Source organism: Grampus griseus (genome assembly GCF_964374135.1).
Source record: "Grampus griseus genome assembly, chromosome: 6".
NCBI classification, from domain to species: Eukaryota; Metazoa; Chordata; class Mammalia; order Artiodactyla; family Delphinidae; genus Grampus; species Grampus griseus.
This window is the reverse complement of record NC_139000.1, coordinates 23944783-23967396: the sequence shown is the minus strand read 5'-3', so window position 1 is coordinate 23967396 and position 22614 is coordinate 23944783. Positions and strand designations below refer to the sequence as shown.

Genomic DNA, 22614 nt, shown 5'->3' with positions numbered 1-22614 from the left:
GCATTTCTGCTCAAACAGTCCTTTGGTGTCGTTGAGCATTTCTCCTGGTTGCATTGCTTCTGCATGTCAGATCCAAGCTTAACTGTCTGCTCCTTCCAAAAATTCTGTATGTACGAATTCTTTATACTAACCAATACCTCTTTCTATTTAGACTAGCTGGCATGGATTCCACTGTCCAACTGAGAACGCTGAGTGTTCTCAGTCACTAAATCATACGTACGCCCACACTCATGCAGCTGGGACCTCTGGGTAGGCCAATATTCAATGTGACAACATAAAGCTCTGCCAAGCCGAAGAAAAGAGCCATGACCTTCAGAAGGTCAATGAATTACAGCTTCAGATAAACTCTGCACACCCAACAAATTCAAGGCTGGCCGTGTCCTAGAGGGAAGCAGGCCAGGGGTCTGAGATGGCTCTTCGGTAGCCTCAGCCATCAGGATCAAGCACACTCATCTGGCTCAATTATATCCTATCCCTCCTCTACTAAATGCCTCTGTAACCTGAAAGAGGTTTAATTTTTAGGCACTCCAAGAGAAACTCAAACTCATGATCTGGGAAGAGAGCATAAGCTAGATATCTGGATTGGAACCTATTCTCCTGGCCTAGGTAAAGGTGCTTTTTTGATGCCAGTAAGAGAACAAGGGCTGACAGAAAAACACAGTGTCTTTCACGTCTTACATGTTTCCATTACTCACTGTACTGAATGCTGGGGATGAAAACACAGACCCTGCCCCCATGGAGCTGAGTGGAAGAGACAGATATGAATTAAAGAACCACACAGATAAACGAATGTATACAAATTGTGATGATTGCTATAAAGGAAGAATACTGGGTATTTTATGAGCTCCTAACAGAAGAAATCTGACTTAGTCTGGAGAATCAGGAAAGGCTTCTCTTTAAGAAGTAAAAATGGGGACTTCCTGGGCAGTCCAATGGTTAAGACACCACCCTTCCAATGCAGGGGGCGTGGGAACTAAGATGCCACATGCCATGAGGAGTGGCCAAAAATAAATAAATAAATAAAATGGGGTTTTATTAAAAAAACAGAAAGTTTCCCAAATGATTCTTTAAAAAAAAAAAAGAAGTATAAATGAAGCTGACATATAAAGAATGAGGAGGAATTAACCAAAGGAAGGTAAGTAATAATATTTTGGATGATGCAAGCAAATAGGAAGGCTGTAAGTGAAGAAACTGGTATGTTAAAGACAGTGAAAGGTCAGTGTGTTTGGAGCACAGTAGGAAACTGGTATCAAATAAACAAGGCTGGAGATGGTAAGCCAGATGATGCAAGTCGCAGAAGACCATACTAAGGACTTTAGTCTTTATCCCAAAAGGAGCAGGAAAGCACTGAAGAGTTTTAAATAGGATAATTTTTTTTACTGAAATGTTATTGAGATAATTGTAACATCACATGCAGTTGTAAGAAACAATACAGAGAAATCCTGTGTACCTTTTATCCTGTCCCCACCACCCCGCAATGGTAATATCTTTGAAAACTGCAGTACGCTACCACAATCAGAGTATCAGCATGGATACAAGATACAGAACAGTTTCATCACTGCAAAAATCTCATGTTGCCCTTTTATGACCACATCTCCCCACTCTGTAAATAAATAATCAGTTTTGAGATATAAAAAGATCATTCCTACTGTTTGGTCAAGAACAGATTAGAGAAGACCAAGAGTAGGTAGAGGGAGATAAGTTATTGCAGTATTACAGGCAAGACATGAGGACAGCATGGTCTGCAGTGGTTAACAGGAAAGATGTTGGGAAAGCGGCTGCATTTAAGAGACATGGAGTAGTCAAAGTGGACCAGACTTGGTGACAAAACAATAAATGGTTCAACAATGATCCCCAAGTTTCCAGATTATGATCAGACAGAGAACGTGTAGGGGAAATGGATGAAGATTTTGGGTATACTGAAGTTCTTTTTAGACTTCCAAATAGAAATTTAAACACAAACTGATTACATCAGAGACCAGAGAGGTCTTAGGGTCCTGTGTGCCCACAAGAGATTTCTTGGGGTCCACTCAAGAGAAAAGGTTGGGAACACCTAATGACTAATGGCCTGGGACAGCACAGTAAGGTGGGGAAGGAGGAGGCTTCCAATCAAAACTCAAAGAAAGGGCTTCCCTGGTGGCGCAGTGGTTGGGAGTCCGCCTGCCGATGCAGGGAACATGGGTTCGTGCCCCAGTCCGTGAGGATCCCACATGCCGCGGAGCGGCTGGGCCCATGAGCCATGGCCGCTAAGCCTGCGCATCCGGAGCCTGTGCTCCGCGACGGGGGAGGCCGCAACGATGAGAGGCCCGCGTACCTCAAAAAAACCCCATAAAAACTCAAGGAAACAAAGTATTCTCTCATATAAGAGTAAAGACTAGTTCAGGGTCGGGTCCTCAATTACTAAACCTACCTCTTCACAAGTAATTTAATGAAGTGGTAACTTATCCTTGAGAAAGTCAGAGAAAGAAGTCCCCTGATGGTTAGGTAGCTCCAAAATAAGAAGATCATTTTATAGCTCCTCAAATACGGGCTTTCAGTTTGGCTGCATTTTGGCTTATACTTCTAAACTCCCACTGAGCATTCATTCATTCACCAAACAGGTGACTAGGCTATGTTGCTGGGATGAGAGACTAAGTTAAGACCCTAGTCTCAAGCTCAGTCTAATACTTAAACTATCAGTTATGATTCAGTATGTTAAGAGCTAATGTAGATATAAGTGTAGAATATTGGGGGAGCACCGAGGATAGAAACCTAACCTATGCCTGGGAGAACAGTTTCCAAAGGGGCTATCTGACAAGAATGGTAAAAGATGCCATCCTTTAAATCCATTTAAGCAAGTTAGATAAAGAAGACAGAACAAGTTTAGCTTGGGGAGAAAGGAAGAGGCTGGTATCTTAGAGGACAGAGGTAGAAAAGTTTTCCAGAAAGACAAAAAAGCAGGTGTAAAGACACAAAGGCAAGAAAAAGCAGAGCGTGCTGTTCAAAGAACTCTAGGAAGTCGAATAAGGATGAAACACAGGGTACAATGGTAAGAGTGGAGAGACAGGAGGATACAGAGGGAGAATGGAACCAGAGAGAATGGGACCTGTGCTCATACTTACTATGCACCGGGGCAGTACAATTCAGTGGTTGGAATCACAGGTGAGGAAACAAGAATGCCCAGGTTCAAATCTCAGGTCTATTTCTTACTAGTTGGATGACCACAGGCAGGTTACTTAGGATCTAGATGCCTTAGTCTCCTCAAGTGTAAAATGCAGCATACAGAAATTCCTATCTCACGTGAGGATTAAGTGAAACAATACATATAAAATGCTTAGAACAATGCCTGCTGTGTAGGACTCAACAGAAGTTAGCTCAATAAATGATATTATTATCACCATCACCGTTATCAAAACTGTTGGCTTGGACAGGATAAACTATAAGCACAAGCCACTAGCACTCCTACAGTATTTGCCTGTACCTCTCATCCCCTCCCTGCTCTGTACTACAGCCGTCTCCCTAAATCTTATCCTTACATTTTTAGATCTCCCCTCAGAGCTATGCAAAACATCTTACATACAGTCATCACTGAAAGACTTGAGGAAAAGTTAAGATCAACAGATTAAATCTTCACAACTACGGTTTAAAAACTTTCTCCAACTTGCTGATATCACTAAAATATACAATAAATATTTAATAAGTCTTAGCTAAATCAATGAAAACTACGCAATATCATCCTAGTTAATACACAAATGACTCAGCAAATTTTTCGAATGCCTGAAACTTCACAAAGGAACGAAAGGAATAGCACACAGAAAAAATCAACAGAGTATTTGAAAATTACGGATATAAGATTTGGCAACTGCTCTTACTCATCAAACAGATATGTACTTGAATGACTTTTGTCTAGTGATATCTTTCTGCACTTCAAAAACCCCAAGGGTTTGGGCAGAGAGATGATCAACTAGACAGAAGAATGCCAGGACCCGGAATCTAGGCAGACTCATGGTACTGGGAAAAAAGCCCCAGCTAAAAATAGGCACATAGACAAGGGAACATAATCTTGGGAGCCAAGAACTATAAACAAAGAAAGGAAAGAGCATCCAAGGTTTCAAGAGTCAATCTACCCAGGGAAAGGGCCAGTATTTTTTTTTTTTTTTCCTGGTACGCGGGCCTCTCACTGTTGTGGCCTCTCCCGTTGCGGAGCACAGGCTCTGGATGCGCAGGCTCAGCGGCCATGGCTCACGGGTCCAGCCGCTCCCACGGCATGTGGGATCCTCCCGGACCGGGGCACGAACCCGTGTCCCCTGCATCGGCAGGCGGACTCTCAACCACTGCGCCACCAGGGAAGCCCGGGCCAGTATTAACTGGAGGGCCAAACAGCAGGAATCCACACATGTCCAAATAAGCAGACCACTGACATTAGCAGCCTAGCACCAGGGGACAGAAACTCATACTCTGGTATAAGAAATAGATCACATGTTCAGATAATATCTGTTGATGCGGCTAAATCGACAATGGGCAAAATAATTTTTTTTTAATAATAGAGGGAAACATATTTTGAAGCCAGTCTAGATAAGGAGATACTTGATCTACTTTGTTCTCTTTCACAGGGACAGTTGAAGTTACCAGGAACACACCCAAAGATGCTTATTGGAAGGAGGCCCTTTACATCAAGTAAAATCTCCCCAGCATGTGAAGTTCCCTTTGAAGAAGGCTTCTGTTTCCATTACTAATGTGGAAAATACATCTCCTCCTCAACAGCTTCTAGTATCACTTCACTGTACTACTGGTCAGTAACAGGGGTTTGGATATGGACCACTAGGAGTTTCTCTAGGTCTATTTAACTGACAGCAGCAGAATTGGGGAATGACAGACAAGCAGTAAGAAATTTACTTTGCGCTTTTTCTTCCTCCAATTTGGGCTTAACTGGACCAAACTTGTTCATTCATATCACATGCTGTCCCAAACAATTAAGACAAGATGAAGCCTTCCTCACCAAGATATTTCTGGTCACTCATAAACAATTACCAATGTTAAGAGGATCAGGCCCAGGTGTAATTGCCTGTACCTCTCATCCTGGGTGTCCTGGCTATTAAAGATACACCTGACACTTGTCTGCCTAGCTTTAGAAGAAGCACTTCTCATACTCATAGTAAATGGCTCTCTGAGCCTAAGTTCCTTCACCTGTAAAACAAGTATAATACTAATCTCACTGGTATACTATGAAAATTAAATGAGATAGCATGTTTTAAGAGTCCTACAAGGCCTCACGCATAGGGGAGACTAACAATACTTATGTTCCTCCTTTCTCACAGGCCCGGGGAACACACCAAAGCTGGATTCCAGGTTTCTGCCAAGTTAAGACTTCTGGGGCCCGGGAGGCAGAGACGCTGGGTGCTGTGCCTGTGGTAAGCCACCGGGGCCAACATGAAGACTGAAGGAGCTGACAACTACAACTGAGTGCAAGACAGATCCGCAGGGCTTCCCTGGTGGCGCAGGGGTTAAGAATCCGCCTGCCAGTGCAGGGGACACGGTTCAATCCCTGGTCTGGGAAGATCCCACATGCCGCGGAGCAGTTAAGCCCGTGAGCCACAACTACTGAGCCTGAGCTCTAGAGCCCACAAGCCACAGCTACTGAGCCCATGCACCACAGCTACTGAAGCCTGTGCACCCAGAGCCCATGCTCCGCAACAAGAGAAGCCACCGCAGTGAGAAGCCCGCGCACCGCAACAAAGAGTAGTAGCCCCTGCTCACCGCAACTAGAAAAAGCCCACGTGCAGCAACAAAGACCCAGCACAGCCAGAAACAATAAATAAAATAAATTTATTTTTTAAAAAAAGACACATCAGCAGTCGATACTTTTTCAGGATGGCTGATGCTTGTCAAAGAGCCTGGTGAAAGGAAAGAACACTGGACGTAGGTTAGAGTCAAGGACGTAGGCTTAAATTTTAGCTCCACCAGTCACCCATGGGATTGTGGGCAAATCAGTTAACCTGTTATTAAATGTCTTCATCTGCAAAACGGAGAAATCTACTTTACAAGGTTGTGGGGGGAATGTTTTGTTTGTGGATTAAAAAAGATAGTACACTTAAAAGCATGGTAGACACTTAACATTTTTCCCTACATTAACTTGAGGTTCCAGGAAACACCAAGGAAGAGTTCCTAAGGTCTAAGAACTGAGTAAGGTCCCTGGGTTCAGAAAGAACCACTGAAACTAACTCAGCAATGATACATAAGAAGAGTTTTCTGGATCTAGGAACTAAACAAATTCATGCTTTGAAGTATGATGACATCCAAAGGATTAATTCTGTGCATCCAGCAAACCACAGATTGTAACAGCAAAAGATTCAAAGCTCAGAAGACATAGAGAAAGATGCCTACACAAGTGACTAGGTTACAAGAGCAGTCCTACAATGGGACAGTGGAGGTGACAAGGAAGGAATAAATGCACACAATGCCATGGCAGTACACTGAAGCATTCCCGTGCCTAACTATATTACAGTGACATCTACAGGAGGGAACTGACTATAAAAAAGGGAAAGGCTGTCCCAATATGGCTTGAGTTCTGATGCCTAAAAGAAACAAGGTACTAGGGGCAACAGGAAAAAAATATTCAGAAATTCAGAAAAAAAAAAATGGTTAAACAAATTTATTTTATGATGAGGATTATCTACACTAGAAGTCCATAAAAAGATTCTAAATCAAGAAAAGCCTATTCTGAAGTAGGCTGGAATAGGAGTAAACAAAACAAGGAAAACCAACATTTCCAAATCTGCTCTCAACATTTATTCTGTGTCTCTATGACTTCCTTTCTTGTAATAGTCTGGAATACAAATACCAGAAATCTGGGTTGCATGCCAACACACCACTATTCTGGGCTTATGGGGAATAATAATCAAACACAGCCTTCTTTTTTCCCAAGCTCAATACTTGGTCTTAGAACTCCTGTCCTCACGGCTCCCTAGGCTGCCATCACCAGCTGACTAGAATTTATACCCAAGAGAAAATCCATCTGAAACCCCTGGGTTAGACCTACTTTATTCGTATACTTGCAGTAAAGTACTTACTTAGCCCCGGACAAAAGCAGTCAAAAGGACAAAACTGTCCTCAAAATATTAAAAACAGAACTACCATATGATCCAGCCAATTCCATTTTAGGATATATATCTGAAGAAAACAAGAACACTAACTCGAAAAGACACATGTACCCCCATGTTCACTGTAGCATTACTTACAATAGCCAAGATACAGAAACACCCTAAGGGTCCACTGAAGGATGATTAAAGAAAATGTGGTGTGTGTGTGTGTGTATACATACACACACATACATATATATATACACATTCACACACACACAGGAATATTATTCAGCCATAAAAAACAATGAAGTCTTGTCACTTGCAGCAACATGGTGGACCTCAAGGGTATTATGCTAAGTAAAAAGGGTCAGAGAAAGACAAATACTGTATGATCTCACTTATATGTGGAATCTTAAAACAAACAGCAGCTCAAAGATACAGAGAACAGACGGGGGGCTGCCAGAACTGGTGGTGGGGGTGGGATAAATGAGTGAAGGGAGTCAAAGGCACAAACTTCCGGTTATAAAATAAACAAGTCCCAGGGAAGTAATGTGCAGCATGGTAAGCTATTGTTAATAACACTTTATTGTAGACTTGAAAGTTGTTAAGAGAGTAGGTCATAAGAGTTCTCATCACAAGAAGAAAGTTTTTTGGTAACTGTGTAAGGTGACAGATGTTAACTAGACTTATTGTGGTGATATATACAAACATGGAACCATTATGTTGTACACCTGAAACTAATATAATGATATATGTCAAATATACCTCAATTGAAAAAAAGAAAAAAAAGAGAGAGAGAGAGAAATGCCAGAAGAAAAAAAAAAGGAGAAAACTGTCCTGGGGTGAGGGGTGAAGGATAAGCAGAGCTGTCTGAACCGCTACTATTAAGGGAAAGGGGAAAAAAAAGAGACAAAGCTTATCAGAGGAACAAGTGGAAACCACCAAGCTTTCTACAGTAGTTGCCAAAACAGGAAGTTTACTTCTACTGGTTCAATATATAACCACACAGTCTAACAGATTGTGACCAGAAAGAGAGGCTGAGCAAAGAAAACTTAGAAAGACAGCAAAATATAAAATAAAATATTTTTTATTTTCTACTCTCAGAGAGATAAGTAATTAAAGTTTCTTTGTTTCAGATAGTTATTATAAAATTCTAAACAAATATTTATGAATAAAAGATGTCTTGGGGCTTCCCTGGTGGCGCAGTGGTTGAGAGTCCGCCTGCCGATGCAAGGGACACGGGTTCGTGCCCCGGTCCGGGAAGATCCCACATGCCGCGGAGCAGCTGGGCCCGTGAGCCATGGCCGCTGAGCCCGCGCGTCCGGAGCCTGTGCTCCGCAACGGGAGAGGCCACAACAGTGAGAGCCCCGCGTACCGCAAAAAAAAAAAAAAAAAAAAAAAAAGTCTTACAATTGTCAGACACTACTCATCTACCAAATAAAATAATAAACAAACAGCAACTTAATTTAAAAAAACTTCTGTAACGTAGCTATACACATACACGGAAGTGCCACAAATAGCCTTGTGATTAGCATGAAAAGGAGATGTGAAAAATAACATTGCAGAAGTATATTCATGGACATAGAAAGGTGCTCGTGACATAATTAAGTTTAAAATGCAGTTTACAAAACAATTTCACTATGATCCAGTTTTCTTGTGTCTTAAAAAGTCCAAAGGCATAAAAGTCATTAGTTAACATTTTGGTATAATCTGTGGGCAGTGGGATTTTTAATGATTTTTCTTTTCTTCTTTTTGTTTCTATTTTCTAACTTAACTGTAACACACTGGTATTTGAGAACTTTTTTTTTCCTCTAAAAAATCTGCTGCAATTAGTAATTTGCTCTTGTAGTTTATGTATAACTATCAGAAAGAAGCAAGGGACAAATGTCAATTACTGTGGAAACTGTGTGCTGTTCAAACCTACCTCTCTGCTCACAGCCATTTCCACATGGCTGGCTAACTAGAAGTCCAGTCTGATGATCTCAGAACAGTGACGATATCTGCCCCTGCACCCCACCCCACCACAAACCCCGTACAACTCATTAGAAACCTGTATGTTTAACAAAGCGCTCTGGATAAAGGCCACGTGCAACCAGGGTACCTCAAAAACAATCTTTAAAAAAAAAGATTATTTTAAAAGGTTAAAATAATCTTTTAAAGAATAATCTTTAAAATAATCTTTTAAAGAAGACTAATCTTTATTCAACATTGTAGTGGAAGTTTCAGCCAGAGCAATCAGGCAAGATAAGAAATAAAAGCACCCAGATTAGAAAGTAAGAAAACTATCTCCATTTGCAGAGACATGATCTTATATATGCAAAATCCTAAAGAAGTTACAGAAACTATCAAAGCTATTAAACAAATTCAGCAAAGTTGCAGGATACAAGATCTACAGGGGTAAATATTCATGACTTTGGATTTGGCAATGGTTTGTTAGGTGGGACACAACACATGGAAATTAAACAAAATACTTCTGATTAACCAATGTATCAAAGAAGAAATCAAAAGAGAAATCAAACAGTATATGATCCAAAGAAAATGGAAACACAACATATCAAAATCTATGGGAAGGGGCTTCCCTGGTGGCACAGTGGTTGGGAGTCCGCCTGCTAATGCAGGGGACATGGGTTCGAGCCCTGGTCTGGGAAGATCCCACATGCTGCGGAGCAACTAGGCCCGTGAGCCACAACTACTGAGCCTGCGCATCTGGAGCCTGTGCTCCGCAACAAGAGAGGCCGCGACAGTGAGAGGCCCGCGCACCGCGATGCAGAGTGGCCCCCGCTTGCCACACTAGAGAAAGCCCTCGCACAGAAACGAAGACCCAACACAGCCAAAAATAAATAAATAAACAAATATGGGGTTTAAAAAACAAAAAACAAAAAACCTATGGGATACAAAAGCACTTCTAAGAGGGCAGTTTATAGCAATAAATACCTTCATTAAGAAAAAAGAAAGATCTCAAATGAATAACCTAACTTTATGTAGCTGCTTAATGGGCACAGCACTTTCCTTTACGGTGATGAAGATGTCTTGGAACTAGATGGAAGTAATGGTTGCACAACACTGTGAATGTACTAAATGCCACTTTAAAATGGTTAATGGGGGCTTCCCTGGTGGCGCAGTGGTTGAGAGTCTGCCTGCCGATGCAGGGGACACGGGTTCGTGCCCCGGTCTGGGAGGATCCCACATGCCGCGGAGTGGCTGGGCCCATGAGCCATGGCCGCTGAGCCTGCACGTCCGGAGCCTGTGCTCCGCAACGGGAGAGGCCACAACAGTGAGAGGCCCGAGTACCGCAAAAAAAAAAAAAAAAGGTTAATGATTAATTTTATGTTATATGAATTAAACCTCAATTTAAAATGCAAAAAAGGGGGTGGAAATGGTCTAACCATCTAAAATATTTGAAAGAAATTTATTTTCTGTTCAGAAAATACCACCAATTTAAAGCAGTTCATCATAGTATGTTTTTTAAATAAAGTTATTCTCCCAAATACTTCTTAAGAGTAATATTAATAGAATGCAGTATTTCTTACCAGAAGACTCTTTTCCATTCTGTTTTTCATAGAGGGTGCCCACAGACATCAGGAAAACAATAACCAGGAATACTGGAATTCTCCATGAGCCAGCCAAGGATGCTGCAAATTATTAAGAATTAACATTTTTAGTGAAATAAAAATCTAGCACTTGTCTTTAAAAGACTCAGTTTAGTAGACTGACAGAACAATCTGGCAAATATGTTAATAACAAAATTGTTTCACAGGGAAAAAATTTTTTAAAAGGCAATTGAAACCTCAATTCAGGGCTCCTCTCAGGAAGTCCAGCCCTGCTCTCAGAGGCCCTGGTCTAAAGGATTGGGTATGTGCCAGCTTACCTTTAAGAGGCTTGTATCACCTGAAGAATCAAGTCCATTCTAAAGCACAGCCAGTGTTGAAGACCATCAAACCCCCTGTTTAACCCCCGAATGACCTGCATCAGGCACAGAACTTTAAGTCATGGTGCCTAACTTGATTTCCCGGAAATACCACTGGGTGTGAACTCTACCTCTCAAGAAAGGGTGGAATGGCCCACAAGAGCACGGCAAAAAGCTTTAATGTATCCTCAGTGTACAGAGCAAAAATGCTAACAAGTGGCCAAGGATCAAAAGCCTTTGCATTTCCCTGAGTTGGTCTACAGCCTTACGAACATACCTGCCTGCCTCCCTCCTCTACTCTACCTTCCCCAAATTCGAAATGAGTCCCATCAGACATTAGGGGATCTTGTTGAGAAACTCCTTTAGCATTCCAAGTCAGCAGAGCTAGAGAGTAATGCTTTATTCCATATCAGACTCTAAGCAAAGACACACTTTCAACCAACTCTGGTTTTTATTTTATTTTTAACAATAAGTAGCTCTAAAAACTACTACTAATAGGCTACCTACTGCTCTAGGTTACTGAATTTTGTTTTTAAATTAGAACTTGATGTTTCCATATAGTTAAGACTTGGAGGTAAATGAGTCCCTGAAAAATCACTCTACAACATCCTGGCAGCCACTCAGCTAACAGTGAAGAGTCTCAAATAACGGGGAACTCATTACTCTGAGCAGCTCTGACACTGATCATCCTTATGTTGAACAGAGACTTGTCTCTCTGAAGCTGCTCGCTGCTCTGACATCTCTCCCAAATGGCTACAGAGATCTGTTTAAACCACTCTTTCACAATCCTTCAAATACCTGAAACCAGCTTCTGTATTTGCTGTCTTCCTCACCTCTACCTCCTCCCCACCCCTGCAGCCCCAGTGCCCTTCTCTTATGGAGAGTAAACATCTCTGGTTCCCTTAAGAGTTTCTCTCCCATGATTTTGAGCACCTCTTATCATCCTTGACTGCTTAGCTATATCCTCCCTGAGTAAGACACTCAGAAAGAGCCATGAAAGTTCAAGTGTGCTCTACTTTATAAGATATATTTATTTTTAAAAGACCTTTTTGAAAATGAACATTCCATATAATTAAAAGTAGACATTTGAAAGTACAATATTTTCATTCAAGATTAATGAAAGATTAAGGCAGAATATTTTGAAGGATTATTTTAAAGAATTTTAAACGCAACACATAAAACTTCAAAAAATTCACTTTGATTCACACGGTCAGCCTCCGCTGACCTTAAGCTAGACTTTCTTAGAAAAAGGGACCCACCTAAATGAAAAAGCAATATAATCCAGACAGGAATTGACACTGCTCTCAAGTAGCGTTCAGTGCTAGCATTCCACTTGAATGAAACCGTCAACACATAGCCAACTACCAAGGTCCAGATCTTAAATAAATGAAATATAGACACAGTTGTAAAATACACATGCAATAAACATACAATTATACAAAACTTGCAAGCATCTACATGGCATGAGAGCTGTGGATACAACACAGATGACGGTTGGTGGTGCTAAAAGGAGTGTGCATACGTTTTCCTCCTCTGCTTAGATAAATCAAGTTTGGAAATAAACAGGTTTGAAATCCCATGCAGCGGTATTATTTAAATATCTTTAACAAAAAATACATAAATATAGTTTTAATTTAAGATATGTTAAAGTTCAAAAACTATTATATGCATAAAGATACTTACGATAAAATATTCAATTTTTAAGCCATGGATTTAAATTAAGCGCTTCACCTTGTGGAATTCTTAAAGTTTTCTCTGTAGATTAATATTTACAAAAGAAAAGAAAAAACAAGAGCGAATTCCCTGGTGGTGCAGTGGTTAGGACTCCGTGCTTCCACTGCCAGGGGCCCAGGTTCCATCCCTGGTCAGGGAACTAAGATCCCGCAAGCCGGTGTTATTATGAAAAGAATTTTTTAAAAGCTAAAAAGAAGGCAGCCAGCTGAAGTGTGACCCTGCTGAAATAATCTTGGTAACAGATGGTTAGAGTCCAGAGTTATACTCAGTTGAAGAAGTGTAGCTGAAAAAAATATTACCAGAGGAAGAAACAGCGAGACTTGAGAACAGAAGAACCAGCCAGGGTCCCCCTCCTCAGTTTTCCCTACAGTAAAACTAAATGACTCTACTAATCACAAAGCATCATACACAGAAACTCTCTAATAACCTCATATTTTAATAGAACATACACAAAAGATGGAAAGAATACATAACCTAGAACAAATGTGAGCACCAAGAATTTATTAAAACAACCTGAACCTTGAAAACAAATAGGCAAATTAAAACAAAAAAAGGACTTTATGCTGTAATTCAGAGAGTGAAGAAAAAGGAACTGATATGGTTACTACAAAAGCCAGAAAAAAACTACCTCCTACTTTATTTTGATCATATCTTCAAAATACTCTTCGGGTCTTAAAAATGTTTATAGCTTCAGACCTGAGAATTCAGCTTTGGGACCTTACTAAATAATGATAAATTCTGAAAAAGGGTTAAAAATAAAGAAGCTCATCATAGACTAATTTAGAACACTGAAAAGTTGATAACCTAAAAGTTCAATAACTGCGAAGTGGTTAGCTCTGGATGAGTCACTCAGTAAAATGTTATGCAATCATTAAAACAGGCTTTTTTAAACAAAGACTATATAACTTAAAATATTCCTAAGATATTATTAAGGAAAAAGCAAAATTAAAAAACACATGTGACATGAGTATATCTACTGTATGGTGGAGGAGGGGGAGGAAATGTACTAAAAAGTTGTATTTAGGTGATAAGATTTTGTTTTCCTCTTTTCCTTTTCTCTATATTTTCCAAATTGCCTTTAATGAGCACTAGTTCTTTTATAATGAAAAGGATATTAAAATATTTTTCTTCAAGCAACTAATAAGATGAAATATTAAAGAGATCTTAAGCCCCAGATATATGAGCACATGGGAAGTGAGACTACAGCTGCTTCCAAAAAGTTCAAGCTTGTAGGACCATACACATTTAACCCTGGGAATTTAGAGAATTTGAGATATGACTGTAGAGCTCAGAACAAAATCTGAGTGTAGTAACAGTACACTTATGTAACACTTTGCCTTGTTCTAATACTTTAAATACATGAACTCATTTAATCCTCATAACCACAGGAAAAAAGTACCATTATCACTCCCATTTTAGAGATGAAAGAAACTGATACTTCAGAGAGGTGACTTGCACAAGGTCACACAGCTAAAAAGTGACAGAGTCGGGAAAGATGGGTTCAAGGCCTCTGGGGCAGCGGACTTAGCCTTGGACAGGCAGTGAGACGGGAGGAAAATCCAGGTAGAAAGACAGCCAAGGCCAAAAAGCTTTGAAAGGATACCACCCAATCAGTATCTTAAAGATGGAAGAGAAATCAGTCAGAAGTCTCTCTTCTAGAACCCTGTCCTCCTGCCTCCAGGGGACATGGGTTCAATCCCTGGTCGGGGAACTAAGATCCCACATGCTGCAGGGCAACTAAGCCCACGCACCTCAACTAGAGAGAGAAAACCTGCACGCCACAACTAGAGAGAAGCCCATGCACCACAACGAAAGATCCTGCATGCCACAACGAAGATCCCGCATGCTGCAACTAAGACCCGATGCAGCCAAAAAATAAAACATAAATAGATACTATTTTTTAAAAAAGCAAAAAAAAAGAAGTGACAGAGTCAGGATTAGAACCTAGGAACCTGGCTCCAGAATCTGCTTTCTTAACAATAAGGAGAATAAAGGGTAGTGCCAGAAAAATAAAGAGGAAAAGCTGCTCCAGTATTCACAAGGGAAAATAAAAACAGTTGATTCTGATGACTACAAACTGCTGAAATTTAAAAAGAAAATGATCCTCAGCAAGTGGATGGTCTTCAGCAGTATGCTACACAGGGGTAATCAGCCCTGCCTTATTAAACATGTAGTCAGTAATTTAGATGAAAGACTAGAAGGCATATTAGCCGAACTTGTAGATTACACAAAATTGGGAATAGTCAATATAAATGATTCAAAAAGATATCCTGAAATTAGAACAATGGGCTAATCAAATAAGATTAAATTTAACAGAGAGAAATGCAAAGTTCTGCTTTTAGGTTCAAAACTCATCTATACGAGTATAGAATGGGAAGAGGATAGCTGGTCAGAAATGTAACTGGCATGAATGCCTATTAATAAAAGTACAATACATCAGGGAAAGTGATTGTTTCAGTGACTTACACTATCAAACCACAGTGGCAATAAAATTCAGACTGGGAAAGGAAATGGAAATCACAACACAGGAGACACAGATACAGCTGGGTGAAAAAACTGTTCAGCTTAGGAAAGAGAAGGAAATAAGATTTGATAGCTATCTTCAAATAGCTGGGGAAATGTCATCTGAGAGAGGAACAGACTTAATTATCTGTGGTTCTGAGGGCAGAAATAATAGGTGGAAATTAGGAAGCAACATATTTCAGCTTTATATAATAAATTTTTCTAATAAACTATAGACGTCTAAAAAGGGAATGAGCTACCATCGCTAAAAGTCTGAGCAAAAGCTGACTGGAAGTCAGGCATGACAAAGTAGGAGAGTGTGCCCTCAGTGAGAAGCTGAACTAGAGGATCACAGAAGGATATACTTTCAGATTTTAAGCCTATGATACTTTTCAACCAATCTTCAAGAAGTTTTTGTTTCTTATCTGTATTCATAAGGAACGAGTATCACTCGCAAAGAGAGGAAAAAAATGAGAGACTGCATACTTCAGATTTTTTCAAAGAAACTCATGATCTAAAGAGAGGTATGTGTTTTCACCCAGTAAACCTGAAACTCACAGATAACCTCATTTCAGTTTAAAATAGCAACTTATTAAATATACTCCCCAACTCCACTTCTACAAATTTGGTTTACAGAAGAACTACACACTGTGCAGATATAAAAATGTTCATTGTGGCAGTTTAAAATATTAAACAAACAAATTAAATATAACAAATTATATGTCATTTTATAGGAGACTGTTTAAATTATGGATCTCCAAAAATGAAATAATTATTCAGACTTTCAAAAGTGTGATAAATAACTTTATTCACTGACACAGTGTAAATTTATGCATGTGCACATTTATAATGGAGAAAATATACTCACCAAAATGTTAAAAAATATTGTCTCTGAATGGTTGGATTTCAGGGGGTAAGTCGCATCTTTACACTTCAAGTATTGAATTTTCTTCTAAGAGTAGTATTATCTTTATAAATAGTAAATGTCTTTACTTAAAAAAAAAACTTTTGACTTTTTTTCAGTATTTTCAAGAGTTTCCTCAGAAAAAATTCACAGAATATTATTAGTTGAAAAAGTATGGCCATTTATAAAAACACTTTAAAGTTTCTATTAAACCATAATGATTTTACAGTTACCAATGTTTAAAAATGTTTATCAGATACTAATACAAATTCAGTGCTAAAATAATTTGGTAGGAACACTTTCTAAAAGGCATCCAGGAAAAAAAACTTTAGACTACGCTACTATTAAAAAGAAAGAAGTATATCTGAAAGTACTATCAAGGAAAGATATCCACAATACAATGATAATGAAAGAGCAATGATAAAAGAAAATTTTATATATATATATATATAAAATTTTTGTTTTAAAAAACAAAACCCCTATACTTTATACATTCACATAAGTGTAGAAATAAATTTAGAAGGCTATTCACCAAACAGTTAACAACAGTAACATCTACACAGTGGGAAGAGAAAAGAGACAATTCACTTTTACCATATAAACTTACATGCTTATTAAATTTTTTTATATATATAACAAGCATGTTTCACTTGAGTCAATATTTTAAATCGCTAAATATTCTTTAACTTAATGAAAATAAGGATGTGTACATTCAAATTTCATACATAATTTCCAGTATGGATTCCTATAAGTGTGCCTTTATGAGAGCTTTTTATTTCTGTCTCTCTCTGAGAAAACCTGTTCAAGTATGAATTTTCTTCCAGGAATAAATCAATGAGCCACAGTTTAAACAGAAGAAGGCATACTTTCCCAAACTATGTTCTTCAGAGCAATGTGTCTGATCTTTTCAAAATATACATTCAATACTCATTTTAAAGCATCAATGTGTGCTAGATACTTAAGACTGTCCATAAAAACTGGCAACATTTATTTAGCACTACAAGTAAAGCATATTAATAATCACATTTTCCTTTCATTTGACTTATTAACCACATATACTTTTCTGATTAAATAAGATACTAAATGCATAAAACATAAGTAGACTTTGCCCTATAGACTATGTCTTTGTTTTATTTATTGTCATCTGGGTATTAACTGGAAAAGCAACTTGGCTTGCTTCTATTGCATGATTTTGCAGAACAGTTTCCTAAGTCTTTTACAGAGAGAATAAAACTACTTATTTCTTCCCAACTTAAGGAGCCACAGCCCTCATCAGCTACTGCTTCGGGTACTTCATTCTCCTTTAAAACTTCATTCTCCGGCTTCCCTGGTTGCGCAGTGGTTGAGAGTCCGCCTGCCGATGCAGGGGACACGGGTTTGTGCCCCGGTCCGGGAAGATCCCACATGCCGCGGTGCGGCTAGGCCCGTGAGCCATGGCCGCTGAGCCTGCGCATCCGGAGCCTGTGCTCCGCAACGGGAGAGGCCACAACAGTGAGAGGCCCACGTACCGCAAAAAAAAAAACTTCATTCTCCTTTATTCTAATTTGAAAACTTTCATGGTGTGGCAACTTAAGAGTCAAGACTCTTTTATAATCAGTCTTTAACTGAGAAAGAACCTAAGTACCGGAAACTTTCCTCCTTACTGTTGCCAAGCAAGTAAAACATCCCAGGAGTAGGCCTGGCCGGCTGGCTAATGTGCATTTCCCAAGAGCCTTGCTGGCAGTACTACCAAACTCTGGGGATCTATCTGTAAAACTGAATATCCAGGAACCTTAGAAATCATCCAAGCTAACCCCACACTTCACGCAACTAGAGTTGAGTAGCCCAGAGACGGGCCCTGGTCTGTCCAAGGTCACAAAGCAAGCTACTAACAGAGCTCAGTTTAGAATTTACACTCTTATCTTTCAGCCACTGTTCCTTCCACTTCATGCTTCTTTATAAAGTAAAATGGAAACAATGTGATCAGAGACCATGGAGAAAACAAATCTATTACTACTGCAAAAACTGTAAATGTCTTCAAAACGTTCTAACAAGTCTGAACTAAAGGAGAGAGGAAGACCCAAAACACTCCCAGCAAAGAAAAATGGTGGAGCAGGAAGGCTAGATTTTTAGATTTATCTTGACAGCTCTACACCAAGGAAAGATGCCAAGGACCCTAAGGACTGACTTATATGTGAGGTTGCTGCAACAGATGATTTTTTTTAAGTGTTTAGACATCACTAAGTCAGCACAATATTCTAATATATTTGAAACTGTTTTTAAAAATTGCTCACATCATGGATGGTTACTCTTTCACTTGCAAGCAGGATGGAGAATTAGCAGAAAAGAGCTAGGAGACTGAAGGAACCCCAAAGTGAGGTGAACAGGACCTGAACTGGAAGGATAAACTGGTAACAAAGGAAAACACAGGTAGTAAAGACATTACAAAGGAAAACGGGATAGGACTTGGAAATAACAGATACAAGGATAAGAGAGATGACTAAGCTTTCTAGATGACTAGAATCCAGGGGCCTTTGGGGGAATATGTGTGGTTAGTCCAATCCTAATATTCTTCTATTTTTTTTCCTGAAAACTAAAATCAATTTACACTATAAATAAATAAACACAATGTATTGGGGGAAAGCTTTTAAAAATCTTTGTTGAAGGTTCTGATGACAAAGGGCCTTCAACTGCTGACAGGTCCGTTGAGTATCATTCACTGACAGAATGAACAGATCAATCTCTCAATCTCACCTGAGAAATTCCTCGCTCCTACTTCACATGACTGTTGTGAGAATGAAATAACACACATGAAAGTGCCTACCAGTACATGGTAGATGCTCAAAAGCTGGATCTTAAATGCATGAATTGTCAGCTCTCCAAAACGTAGATTTCCTTAAATTCACTTTTCTCTCTACCTCCCCCAGCCATACCTCTCAGCGGCAGCAGGCTCCAATTTACAGGTTGTTTAGAAAGCGTAAGGACTCTTTTTCTATGACAGGCAGCCCTCCTTGGGCTCACAAAACCAAACCAGCTGGGAACTATGACAGAAAAGTTATAGAGAGGGCGCCCTACCCAGTCATATGACCTTTCACTTCTTGTCAGGCCTTAATCAGCGCTCCTGACTGAGCAGTGAGCACTCCCTGTCTCCGCTTCCCAGGTACACTTTTAGCTCACCTCCATCCAACCACCCGCTCCTGAGAACTGCTTCAAGAAAACACAGCCGCAAGCTTCTCTCCAACTCAGATCAACCTCAATTTAGGCTCCCTACTCACTTCTAATTAACTCATACTGTGTCTTTTATAATGGGGTTTTTTACCCCTTCCTCCCTTGCCCCCATCGCTTTAGGCAAACAGCTGAGTTTCAAGCCTTTTCAAAATTATTAATTGGCTTGACCTTCCTTCCCCTCTTCTAACCTAATCAATCTTGGCCCTTACTTCTCTTCTGCTCATCCACAACCCATTCAAGGGTATGTAAATAAAATACAAGGAAGGGGGGTTTATCTTCAGTAAAAAGATATTCATAGCTCTATACACGGAGCGGCAGGCACTTTTTCACATTTATTCAATTCCTCATCTCTTTCCACTATCTGAGAGGGACTGGCAGAAATGCCCCAGTTTCTGCTAATCATGGCAATTTACCCATGTATTCAATTCTTACTTTACTATGAAAATACAGTGTTCATATATGCTAGGGCTTTCTTTCCTAATTTCCTACAGTTTGGTGGATATGTTACTTGGTCTTGCCTACGGTAATTACAGTAAACTGCATTATCAACAGTCAAAAATGTTAGCAGAATCTAGAAATATGTCTGAATTTGACAAGATTGAATCTCTTGAGGACAGGAATCAAGTTATAGTAATCTTTATATTTCTTAACAGCATATAGTACTCTGCCTTCTATGTAAGCGGCATTCAGTCCACTTAACTGAACTGTGAAACAACAGGTAAAGGAGAAATAACATGGAACTGGGACTCCATAAAGTGAACCCTGGGTTTGTTCAAAGTCTGAGTGACTTTGGGACCGTCACATTCTCCGGATCTCAGAAACCTCTCCTGAAGAGCACCAGGCAAGGAGGCAAGAAAGAGTAGGATCACTTCCACCTGATAGTCTGCCAAGCCTCAGGAGGTGAAAGAGGGTGCTTCCACATCCCTCCCTCCTACCACAACTGAAATAACCAGGCCTCTTGGAGGCCAAGGATTCTGTCTGATAACTTCGCAGTTACACACACAAGCAGCATCCCCAAATTATGGATGAGGTGCTCCCCAATACCCTGCAATACCCTGCTGGCCCATAATTGGTGGGTAATGAACATTTATCTGTGTGTCTGTCATCTCCATCAGAATATGCTCACATATGATTATATGTACCTTGAACACAGAGCCTGCACCTTACTCCATTTAAAGCCCTCACAAAGCCCAGTACCTAACAACATACTCAATCAACTTTTAACTTGAACTGAGAGGTTGTATGGATAGAGCAAAAGCAGACAGGAGTTCTGGAATCAATCACCAACTCTACCAATAACCTCAGGCAAGTCAAAACCTTGCTTGACAGATAAAGGGAATTATTTTGCAACTTGACATAAAGGTGCATTGCACACTGACAAAAGTGAATACATTTATTTTTAAATGGTACTGCTTACTGATGAAATAGCATTCTTATGCATTAAACATCCACTTGTTTTTAACAGTCCCCAGTGAAATATCTGGATCATTAACTGATCTACAATCTGGTCTGAGTTAGGAAATGTGTCAGTAGATTATGCTTGAAATCCCTTCCAACTCTCAAGCTCCGTGATTTTCTAAGAATAAGCTCAGATGATCCAAGAATCACAAATATACCTTTCCTTCACCCAGTCTGCCTAAGTAATCCAGGCGGGAGGATAATGTTGCACAGCAGTCCCTGCACAATGTAAGCAGTTCCCAAGAATAGACTGTGGTGAGAAAGAGGCCCACGAGGCTCAGCAACCAGGTAGGTGCCTGGCACAAAGTACATTGAAATCACCTGAACTGAGAGGCAGCTCTGAACTATTAAGAAAGATTTGTTCTAGGACTTGAGAAATTTGCGTCAACCAGTGCCCTCTTTGTGCCCAACTAGCCCTAGCCTGGTAAGAAGTCACCTCTCCTATCTGTAGGATGACAGGTTGGATTAGAATCTCTAAGGTCCCTTCCAGGAAAGTCCCACGTGAGCAGAACTAAGATGCTGGAGGACCCACTCTCCCTGACCAGAAGTAAATTCATGTCCACCTACCGATGCACTGAAGCCCCTACCTGCAAAGCGGAACGGCGATTCCTCACAGGGCACACGCCCCGCTAAGTGGTTCCGTTAGGACGGGGGCGGGGAACGGGGAGACTGTTTCAAACCACACCCGCACTTTGGAAGGAAGTGAGCCAAGTTCCTAGGGTGCACGGGAAGGAAGGCTGAGATGGACACTGCCTGCGGCGCAGGTCTGGATCCCTGGCCGCCCCTGCATCGTGCGGAGGGGTTGGCAGGATCGCACCCCAGCGAGCTGCGGGTGTGGTGAGGGGCACTGCGCGCTCGCCGGGACCGCCCAGGGCCCGGGCCGAGGCTCACTCACCCACAGGCTGCTGAAGTAGTCCAGCCCGCGGCAGATGAACGCGCCGGCGTGCGCCAGCAGCACCTGCACGCCCAGGTAGCTGCCCAGGCTGTAGAGGCCATAGAGAAGCGGGCCGCCGGCGCCGAGCAGCAGCAGCAGGCGGCGGCGGCGCAGCGCCTGCTCTCCCAGGGCCTCCACGCCGTAGTCTGCGAAGCAGATCGGCAGCAGCAGCGCGGCCAGCACGATGGGCGTGTGCGCGCGGTGCAGGCGCTGCAGCCAGTGGCGGCCCAGCCGCGTCAGCGAGCTCTTGAAGGGGTGCAGGAAGGTGCCGCACAGCACGGCCCACAGCAGCGGCCGCAGGAAAGCCTCCAGGATAAAGTAGACGAGCACGGCGGCGCCGCAGCACAGGCACACGAACAGCACGGCCCCGGTGTTGTAGAAGGCCTGCTTGATGGGCTTGTCGAAGCGCAGCGCCAGCGCCGCCGTCCGCGGGGTCTCCCCGCAGCCGCTGCCGCTGCCGCTGCTGCCCGGCCCGACCGCACGCTGAACCCGCGGCGCCCGGCCCGGGGAGCCCCGCGGACTGGGCGGCTCTTCAGGGGAACCGTCGTCGGCCATGGTACCCTGCCGCCGCCGCCGCTGCCGAGAGGCGGTACTGGGATGCCCGGCGAGAGGCACGGGCGAGAGGCAGGGCGGGCGGCCCGCGGCATTGTGGAAGTCGTAGTTCCTAGCTGGCCATTGAACGCTTACAGGACCTTTGGGGAACTACAACTCCCAGAGAGCGTAGAGAGCGCTCCTTCGCCCTCGGGCTCCCTTCGTTCATTGGTCCCTGAGGAATCCAGGTAACAGGTTTCTGGGCTCAGCATCCTAGAAGAGGCAAAAAACAAACAAACAAGCCAAACTCCTCCTTCCCATCAATTAAAGTGTTATAATAGTCACAAACTGGGAGGAAAAATGTCAGATAATCTTC

The 22614-nt window shown here is 41.4% G+C and overlaps 1 protein-coding gene across 2 annotated transcripts in view; it reads right to left on the bottom strand.

Moving 5' to 3' along the window:
- Positions 1 to 22262, bottom strand: part of TMEM245 (transmembrane protein 245) — a gene marked incomplete at its 5' end in the record, with an annotated part of 99429 nt that extends 77167 nt beyond the window's left edge. For both annotated transcript variants that reach the window (XM_082656573.1, XM_082656574.1), the window contains 3 exons: positions 10592 to 10693; positions 12228 to 12345; positions 21669 to 22262. In XM_082656573.1, coding sequence (XP_082512699.1) covers positions 10592 to 10693; positions 12228 to 12345; positions 21669 to 22262 — 814 coding nt within the window. The remainder of the gene's footprint in view (positions 1 to 10591; positions 10694 to 12227; positions 12346 to 21668) is intronic.
- Between the last annotated feature and the right edge of the window lie 352 nt (positions 22263 to 22614).